Source organism: Amborella trichopoda, chromosome 11, assembly GCF_054954075.1.
Source record: "Amborella trichopoda isolate Santa Cruz 75 chromosome 11, AtrichopodaSantaCruz75HAP2 v2.0, whole genome shotgun sequence".
Lineage (NCBI taxonomy): Eukaryota > Viridiplantae > Streptophyta > Magnoliopsida > Amborellales > Amborellaceae > Amborella > Amborella trichopoda.
Genome location: NC_142346.1, coordinates 1,203,958 through 1,214,467, shown reverse-complemented (window position 1 = coordinate 1,214,467; position 10,510 = coordinate 1,203,958). Strand labels below are relative to the sequence as shown.

Here is a 10,510-nt window from a genome sequence, read left to right as displayed (position 1 = left end):
GAGAGCTCTATCGAGCTTCTTCATGTTCTCAAGTCTTCTAAAGCCTTGCTCCATCTTTTTCCCAAAAATCTTCGAGTTTCACAAATGGTTTTGAAGAAGCATTTTTTAATGAAAACAACTATATAAAGTATAAAGTAACCGTTATATTAACTATAGTTATAAGTGACTTAACCATAGTTAAAACTTAAAACATTTAATGATAAAAAAAAAATTTGTACATTTTTTTGGGTATATTGATATTTGCTAAAGTATTGAAGTAGATTTGGGTTTTTAAAGTTGATTTTGGGTATGTTGATATTTAAGTAGATTTGATATTTGTTGATATTTAATTGAGCCCTTTTTTTTTGGGTATGGTGATATTTAAGTAGATTTGATATTTGTTGAAGTATTCAATGTGAAGATTTATATGGTGTATGCTGATATTTAAATAGATTTGATATTTGTAAACAAAAAATTGTGCTTTTTTTTTGGTATGTTGATATTTAAGTAGATTTGATATTAGTTGAAGTATTTAATGTGAAAATTTATATGGTGTACCTTTTTTTGTTTTTTTTAAGTAGTTGTGATTTTTTTTAAATTATTTAACGTGAAAATTTATATCGTGTATGTTTTTTCTTGATAAGAAGTAGTTGTGATCTTTGTTAACTTATCTAATTTTTTTACTCTGATTTTTTTAGCCTAGTCCGATATATTGGCGATATCTTTACATGAAGTATTTTTGCCGATCCGTATTTTTTATCCGATTTTTCATCCGATTTTTTGAAATAAAAATGATTTTTTTCTGATTTTAAGATAAACCGATTTATCGAAAATCCCCGAGTTGCTAACTATGGATGAGACACACACCTGGCATCTTTCCCTTCCTGTCATTATTACTATTCCCATTCTTTGATCCTGCAACTTCACTTGATGGTATTCACATTCTTACCCTACAATCATGTTCTATGCATTGCAACCTTCTCTCTCTTGTGTTCTCTCTCAGTTCCTTCTCTCCTTTTGGCACAACATAGTTTGGATAAACCGAGGGCAAACTAATATCGATATGGACATTGACCCTCGTGTAAGAAACCCAAACATATAATATCTTTTCTCTTCATCAGTAGAGATGAATATCAATATGTTACAAATACGCATCATTAATAACATCATGTAAGTTTCATTGAAACGGTAAATTTCTATGTCATTTGTGTAGGCAATGCCCGTAGGATCCGATCCGGGACCCGAAGGGTAGACCTGATTCGGGTCTGGGTATGGGTTCAAAATTTTTTTGGGTTTCAATATATTTAAATATAATTAAATATATATATTTGAATATAATTAAATATAAAGATATTTTAAGTTTTGGGTAAGGATTGATCGGGTTTGGATCCGGGCCCGACACGATTTTCAAGTCCGACTAGACCTAGACCTAGACCTAGACCCCGACCCGACCCGAACCGACACAACCGTTGCCACCCTAAGTCAACAAGTTCAAGTGTTTCTACAAAGTGGTATGGACTCCACAAGACTATTCTCATTCTTTAAGTGGCCATTAAATTTCTTTTATATAAACAATTAATCTAAATACACCCGTTAATCTTAGAGGTTTTTCTTAAAATGCCATATTTCAGTATATAATCCATATAAAAATCCAAATCAACATTGGACAAATTACACATCGAGAAAGTTTACCTGCAATATATCTAGAAAAATATCTTAATCAGTGTGAAGAAACCTCAAGGCATGACAACCCCCATGAATCTAGTAAAACTTCAACTAAAACAATGTCTATAAGTTATTGAACAAAATTTTCTAAAACAAGCAGTAAAATAAATTATACAAATAGTTTTTTTGAAATATATACAATGAGACCATTTACATTTGATACAAGGAGGTTACAATCATTATTGATCATTAAAATTGAAATCTGGTGATTTAGAAAGTATCATTGTTTAAGCTTAAAGTCCAAAACAAAATTTCTCAAATATTGTGACTTGTGACACACTTTTATCCATTAAATTTCATATCTAATTGCTAAAACTGACTTTGACCTTTTGTAGCAAAACTATTGCTTTGACCTTTTGTAGCAAAACTATTGCTAAAAATGACTTTGACCTTTTGTAGCAAAACTAAATGGTCTTATAGTATTCAATCCTTCTATTTTTCCAGCATAAAATGTGAATCATCTAGAGATCCCATTAAAATTCCCAACTAGCAAAAGTAAAATTAATGAAAAAATAAACAAAGCTAAATTCAAGTCAACACAAATAATAGGAGATGAAAAAGAATCATTAAAATGGCAACTGCATAGAGAGGGACAGTTATCGTGCAATGAACCAAAGGCTTAGATTCAATCAACAAAGATGTGTTATGTCTAAAATGCCTTATAAAGGATATATATATATATACCGAAAACAACACAAGTAATCTTAAGAAAGAATTCTTAAGATTGAAATAATTCTAACCAACATGCAAAATAGTCCTTGAAGTGCGAAGATTTTATTCAATAGTTATATTATAAAGCAGAATGGCAGACTAGAATTTGTGTAGTTGATTTCAATTAATTGGAAAAAAGCTTGGAAGATGATGATGATACAGTAAAGCACTGATATAAGCTAAAATTTACCATAAAAAGCGATTAAATTATTCCTCTTGAGGCCTGAAAAGAGTATAATTCTTGCTAGGTAGATCATCATTTAAGCATGAAAAGCAAATTTTTTAGCAGAAATATAGAAAGCACAAGAAAAATACCTACAATGAGATACATAATTGGACCTTGGATGGAGACAAAGCACACAAAAGCTTACAATTCTACAAACTTTGTTTGAGGATATAGCACACCCCAATCATAAAAATTTTCATTTGAAGATTTGTGATATTTGTGCCAAAAAAAAATAATCTTGAGGGCAGTTCTCCATGCTTTGTGTGTGGTGGTGACTACTCAGTACACTTGGGGCATAATCAACAAACCTTTACAGAGGATTATTACAGCAAACATTAGCATTTTAAATTGCGTGCCAAGTTTTTGGTGAATCTACTGATTCACCCAGGCATTCTAGAGTTTTAGGATTCAAAAGACATCTTAAATTACTGTGAATCCCTTTCCGCGAATTTGGACCTCTAGAAAGTAATGTAAACCTAATCAGTGTTTGAAAAATCGAATAGGCCTCGAAAACCAACCTAGGGCCTGTACCGAGTAACCGATAAACTGGCCGGTTCAATCAACCTAACTGGGCATGTTTTGTTTGGTAAAAAAAGTGTTAAAAACATACAAAAAAATCTAAAAAATATATGAAAAGTATATTTACAGCATGATTAAACAAAACACCTCCAAATGCAGTTGAAAATCAATGAAAAATGGATTTTAAATAATTAATTTGTACCCAAAGGTATTTTTGAATTTTTTTTTAAAAAATGGAAAACAGTAAAAATAAGTATTCATAGCCAAACACTTTCCAATCTTTACCAAAATGATAAAAACATTAAAAAACGCATTACAAACAAATCTCTTATTTTTTTAGATTTTATATATTTTTTTTAAAAAAATCACCAAAACCGACCAAAATCGTAACCTGGCACTATTCGGTTCTTAGTTGAACCCGTCAATATTACAATCACAGGACCTGATGGTCTTTGAATAAGCGAAATGAATGGTCCAAAAAAACTACAAGGTCGAATAATTTGTAGGGTCGGAATATTTTTTTGCAGAGTTGAATGTCTTCGAAATATCAAAATGAATGATCTTTTAAATAAAAATGAATGCTCTCTAAAAAAAATTGGCCGACCCCAAACAATTGGAGCAAGATTTAGATGATGATGAAACATTTTTCATTGTACCTTAAAGTTTTGTATCCAAAATCAATTTCAAACATATATTTCAAATTTTAAAAAGAGGACACACCCAAAGAAATGCGGTCCCGGCCGCGCCAAAACTGTACGCCTACATTATGTAAGCATGTATTGTATTTCACGTGCATTGTTCCCTTTGTGAGGGGAGGGGAGGGGAGGGGAGGGGGGGCTTGCTCCTCGTTTTAAATGAAAAGGAAATAAGGAAGGAGATGACGTTTAACATTTGGAACCGAGTGAAGAAGAGGCCAAGAAAGGAAGCTTCGTTGCAACTCCTTAGCCTAGTGGACGACTGTTTCCGGTTTCATGATGTGGCCTTTACACCTAATGCAACCAAAAGTGAGAGAGAGAGAGAGAGAGAGTTAGAGAGAGAAAGTGAGAGAGAGAGAGTGAGAGAGAGTTAGAGAGAGAGAAAGTGAGAGAGAGAGAGTTAGAGAGCGAAAGTGAGAGAGAATAATCAATTATGTAATGTCTCAAGAGAGAGGAGAGAAAGAGAGAGAGGGGAGGAGAGAAGAAATAAGTTTAGGTATTGATGGTTAAAAAGCGGATTAATAGGAGGTAAAGTTTATATAAGGTGTCAACCATATACTGTAAGAGTAGGATGCAACAAAAAAATCCCAACTATGAGGAGGTTGTTTTTCATCTCGAACTCAAGATTCATAGACATGAAAAAAAAATGGATTTTTAATCCTAAAAATAGTTTATCTTCTAACATATTATTTGGACCGTCCATGTTCAAGATTTTTCAAGTATTTATAGATCTGCTTGTTTATCGCTATTTTTAGAACTTTAAATTTCATAATTGGGGGCAACCGTAGATCTTAATATCATGGCAAAGCTCTATGGCATGGAAACTGCATTTCTGACATTTATAGATCTGCTTGATCGTCACACTTTTAGAATTTTAAATTTCATAATTGGGAGCAACAATAGATTTTCATATCATGGCAAACCTCTATAGCATTGAAACTTCATTTTTGGCATAGTTTTGAAATGCACCTTACTTCAATAGTATAAGGTTGACACCTTATAGAAACCACACCCTTAATAGAAACAAAATTTAAAAATGTATGATTTTGGAAGGGCCACGATCTTTGTTTTTGAGAAAAGAATGTATCAAGATAGAAAAGTGTATATTACATATAACAAAATAAGAAAGTATATTTCAAGATTTCATGTGTTTGTAAATCTACTTGATTTGAACAATTGTTGAGGTCCAAAAATTTATAATTAAAAATGAAAATGGATTCGCAAGCCATCCTAAAATATTTTGACAACAAATAATAAAATATGGTGGTATTGCAAATTAACATTCAAAAAAGAAGATCTTGATGAGAGACAGAAAGAGGAGCTAGTCATATGAAATCCTAGACAACTTCACCATTCTAACTCTTAGCTATTCCAAATCATTTAGAGAGAGAGAGAGAAAGAATATTCAATTTGAGTTGTTCAAAAGCATGGGATTGGGCTGGGGCTCACTAGGTCAGTCCCAGATCACACGATATTGACTCGGGCGAGTGTTGAGTCAAATCAATGGTTTTCCAAAAGACACTAATTTCTGTAAAAAGTCACTTACGGTGCCCCGTAAGGATTTGCCTCAAGATTTTGCCTTCTATCTGAGTTATTTTTAACGATTCTCATGTCGGTTCGGCGATTTTTTAAACAACAGTATAAAAGATGTTATGCCCTTTATCTTATTGAGAAGGAATCAAGAATTATTCTTTGCGATTTATAGGGGAAATAATTTCTTGAGAAAATATCTGTTTTTTAAGAGGATCTCCAAGGAAAAATAATTTTTGCTGGGGGAACTATTTGTGAGCATTTTCTGCTTAAAATTTCAAAATTTTGGTCTTCCTCAAAAAGGTCAAGGACAAAAGAACTAACAGACAACTGTCGGTAAAGGATGTGCTAAAAAGTTTAACAAGTTATCTCTGCATGAAACCTCTATCTTCCATAGATGTCCCTTGATTGTCTGATCACTCATACATATGTATAGTTATCTCTGGCATGAATGTAAAGTTAGCTTGGTAGGTTCTAGGTTGGCCTGGACATGACTAGACTCGACTCTGGCTAGGTTCGGATCTTTAGGACCCAAACCTACCCAGTTGGGTCCATTCTTTGGGTTCAGAATAGACTCGGGATGACCTGACCTAGTGGATCCCTACAAATTAGTGGCATTCTCAAGATTTTTAACAAAATAATTGACAATGTACTCGAGGGAAATAGCCTTTCCTAAGGTAACCATCTTCTTGATAAATTTAACAAAATAATTGACAACAAACTCAAGGAAAATAGCTTTTTCTAAAATAACTACTGTGTTAATAAATTGGTTGATTTAATCATATCACCAATGTAGTCAAATATATTTTGGGGCGTGCATGGATGCAGACTCATCATTTTATAAAAATGACGCTTATGCCTTCATCACATATTGTCATCATCAAAGCCTTTTTCAACTAACCGGCCCTGATCCCTCAAAATAAATATGCTACACATGCCACATTACTTAGAGAGATCATTAAAACCAAGGATTTGGGATTTGATTAAGCACAAGTGCTTTGTTCTTACATGCTTTTATCAAATAAAGCTTACACAAATACCATATATCCCTGAATATATACAAGACCCATCTAAAATATTGAAGAAAAAACAAAAAATATCATGGAAAATCACAATAAGAAATCCATGAACCTAAGCCATGACTTGCTATTAGGTTTCTCAGCCTGGTTTGAGCAGGTAGTGGTATTATTATTAACAGTATCCCTTGGGCAAAGAAAGAAATTGCGAGACCCAAGCCCAATCAACTTCTCGTTTGGATCCAACCCTGTTCACAAATAACAAAGGAGAAAACACAAATAAACATAAGTCCAAAATGAACAATTTTGAGAGGAAAAGATAATGAAACTAATACAAAACTTAAAAGAGCATTAGAAATAAGTCAAAAACAAACCATGCATAAGTAGGGGTGGCAATAGGTCAGGTCCCGCTGGACCTGGACCCCAATAGTGTTCAGGTCCAATATTTGGACCTTGAACCAATCCACTAGGTCCAATTCCTGGATCCATACAAGGACCCGGGTCCCGGGTCAGGTCCGGGTCCATCGCCACCCCTAAGCTGCATAAGCAATATTCAAATTAGAAAGTAATTAAGAGGGGGAAGATTGACAAAAGCCAAACAACTGAGGGGTAGTTATTTGCTCCCTCAAGAACATATTGGACATTGACCTCTAGCATAAAACGCTATCTAAAATAGTTTTAAGGACCCCAAATTTTGGGAAGGAATTGCTTAATTGAGTGAGAGAGCGGCCAATATTTCGACAGTCAGATCGGAATATTTAAGAACTCGATTGTTTTTTTGTTTTTTTTTTTTTTTTTTTACAAAATACTCATTTGGTGATTTTAAAGTGGATCGGAAATTTCTGATGGCAAAATACCAATCTGGTTAGTGGGAAGCAAGGTTTAAGTCCGACTTATTGGCAAAAGGAATTTCAAAAAGATTTTTGTTAGTGAATAGGTTCTCCATAAGGTGATTTTGGGATCTTTTAGTCTCTGTACACTCATCAATAAGTTAATAGAAGAGACCCAACTTAACATTTTAAAAGAAATTCACATAAAAAACTAGGTCCTTTGTCTGAGGGAGTATCTAGTGTACTCTACTACTGATATAGTGTACTCTTGCAGGAGTCCACTCCAAACAAAAACTAAAAGCATGAAAAGCATATGAATAAGAGAGAGAGGGGAGAGAGGGAGGGGGAGGGGGGAATATTTCACAGCAAAAGTAGAGAGAGAAAGAACAGAGTGGGGGGATATTTCATAGGAAAAGTTGCACAATACCTCACAGAGGCAGGCATGAGAGAGAGAGAGAGAGAGAGAGAAGTCTCTCAAGAGAAGTATACAGTGAAAAAGTAAAAAAAAGATGAAAAAAAACAAAGAAGAGAATCTAAGAAAGGGAGTTGTTATTTTTCTTTAGATTAAATTGTCAAGAAAAGGGGAACCAGTTGTAGGCACAGGTAGTGAGATAGAGAGAGAGAGTACTTCAGCTATTTTATTCGAATAAAATTTCCATTAACGAGAGAGACGGGGAATTATCTATATGCAAGACACATAGCTATGTATCTATTTCAAGGAGAGAGAAATAAAGGTAATAATCTATCTGCAAGGAGAGAGAGAGAGAGAGAGAGAGAGAGAGAGAGAGGTATTTATGTATTTGCCGGGGGGAAGAGAGAGAGAGATTTGCAACAACACAACGCTTGCAACACAGGCAAAGAAATCTTACTCTCAAGGCTAAACTGCGAGTAATGGAGGTCGAAACCCGCAGGGTCTTTCTCCCTAAGCAACGGCCTCCGCCCCTCCTTCACATACTGCCTCACGGCCGCGGCTACCAGCTCCCCCACCGTCGACTCTGGCACCGCCACCACTTGCACCGCCCCGAGACTCCTCTGCACCGTCACGTTCACCAACAACTTCGTCAGCCTGGGCGGCGCCGCTGCCCCCTCGCTGCCCCACAACTCAATTTCTGATTTCCGACGGCCGGCGATGAGGTCCGGCTGCGTGCTCGGGCGTCGTAGCATGGTCCGGTCACCGCCGCCTCCCAAGGGTGAGCCCCCGTGGAATGACACCGACCTCTTCCCAAAACTCTGATTATGCTTCCTCGGCGACTGTTTCTCTTCGGGATTTCGACGTGTCATCGCTCTCGGGGTCGGCATTTATGGCAACGGCTCAGGGGGCGGTGCGGCCTAAGGCGAGGGCTTCAGCTCTGTTCGGCTTCCCCCCCTAAATGGATTCATAACAGAATGGATTGTCTTTCTCTCTCTTCTTTGTTTTGCCCTGGAGGAAGAGAGGGGTATGGAGAGGGTTCTTATAGGGTTGGAAACTTAAATTATTGGTGGCCCCACGGGTGGCTGCAGTTAGCGTCGGCCCCAGAAGAGGCCTGTGCCTTGGCGGCGATGGAGGTGGTGGAAATGTATGAGAAGTGAGAAAAAGTGGTGCAATTCTAGAGATAGAGAGAGAGAGAGAGAGAGAGAGAGAGAGAGATGTGTTTATTTGGGCTATGGAGTAAGTTTTTGAGATTGGTTTTGATGTGGGGTAAGTTTAAAGCGGTGGATTTAGAGTTGCTCAGGTGGTGGAAATGGAGGAAGAGAGAGAAAATGGTGTAATTTGAGAGACAGAAAATGGTGTAATTTTAGAGAGAAAAACAAAATAACGGTGGGTTTGGTTTGGATGAGGAAAGGGGCGGGTTATGACGGGTAGAGGACCAGTCAAAAGGCGGCCGGTCTGCCCGTTACATGTGTGGTGACGCTTTCACCAAGAGGATTTTACCAGCATTTATTGACAACGAAAAGGGCATGAAAATAGGCGTAAATCCTCAACAATAAAGATAAGATAGATGATCCTCCCCTACCCCTGCGGGTAGGGTCCACATTAGAATATATTAAATTTGATATGGATTTTTAGAAAAATTAAATATCTCATTTATGTTATAATTTTTTTAAATGTTTGTATCAATTTTAATGGTGATCTTTTGGGTCCAACACATATAAATGGGAGAAGGTCATATAGGATTGTTACTCTAAAGATAAAATGAACTTTTTATTTGTCTTGTATATAAGGTAAAGTATATATGAAGATCATTTACCTTTGGTACAAAATGAGACGATAAAATTGATACTTATATATCCAAACTATCAAACTTCACAATCCCTATATATAACTATCAAAGTACTTGTATACAATCCTTATATATAACTGTCAAAATCCTTGTATACAATCTCTATATAAAATGGTAGTAATTAATTGTGATTATCTTGTATCAAAAGTACTTGTATACAATCGCTACATATAACTATCATGTGTTTGGACAATGTTCGACGTTATTGGATTGGGTGATAGTGAGTTGATAATAATATTGTAAATTGATACTAATATTTTTAGTAGGTTGCAATTAATGTTTGTCGATTCACTTCGAGCTGTTTGACCATGATCAGACAACGGCAAGTCGCTTGACAAGTAAATTACAGGTTTTTTTATCAAAGGTGCATCTAAGAGATGAATTATTTGACATTTTACCTTTATTTTTTGATTTAGTTTCCAAAAATCCATCAAAATACATGATAATGGGTAAGAGATGAATTATTTGACATTTTACCTTTATTTTTTGATTTAGTTTCCAAAAATCCATCAAAATACATGATAATGGGTTAGAATAGTTGAAAATAGTCGACATATGAAATACTTGATAAATTAAGTGTATTTTGATATTTTCTCCTAATTTACATCTGTCGGGAAACCCATAGAAAGATCATTAAAGAGAAGGTCAAATGTCTTTAGACCATAGTTAGCCTTCGGGAAAATTAATATATCGGCTCACCATAAAATCGGAAATAAATCGTTTTTTTTTTTTAAATTCGGATGAAAAAATAGTGTCAAAAATACGGATCGGAAAAAATACTTTATGTAAAAATATCGCAAATATATCGGACTAGGCTCAAAAAATGGGGGTGAAAAAAATGGACATATCTAAAATAAAATTAAGTAGAAATTAAAATAAAATTAACTAAACATAAAAAATAAAAAATAAAATGATAAGTTGCTTCTAAATTTACGATATGAATTTTCTCATTAAATGCTTTAACAAACACCACACATACTTAATACATAACGCAAAAAAAAAAAAAATGCGACAATGT

General features: G+C 35.0%; 1 protein-coding gene and 1 long non-coding RNA gene across 2 annotated transcripts; both read right to left on the bottom strand.

Moving 5' to 3' along the window:
- Positions 1-6,484: 6,484 nt before the first annotated feature.
- LOC110007858 (uncharacterized) lies at positions 6,485-6,939 on the bottom strand. The gene is made up of 2 exons (XR_002282135.2): positions 6,776-6,939; positions 6,485-6,649 (listed from the first exon to the last, which is right to left on the bottom strand). It is a non-coding gene; the product is annotated as an uncharacterized LOC110007858 (long non-coding RNA).
- Positions 6,940-8,023: 1,084 nt separating this feature from the next.
- On the bottom strand, positions 8,024-8,512 carry LOC148779663 (uncharacterized). Its single transcript, XM_088852302.1, has one exon. The coding sequence runs from the start codon at positions 8,510-8,512 to the stop codon at positions 8,024-8,026; it is 489 nt and encodes a 162-aa protein (XP_088708428.1).
- Between the last annotated feature and the right edge of the window lie 1,998 nt (positions 8,513-10,510).

Excerpts from the sequence above, each read along its gene's own strand:
- LOC148779663 (XM_088852302.1), bottom strand. The coding sequence starts at position 8,512 with ATGACACGTCGAAATCCCGAAGAGAAACAGTCGCCGAGGAAGCATAAT.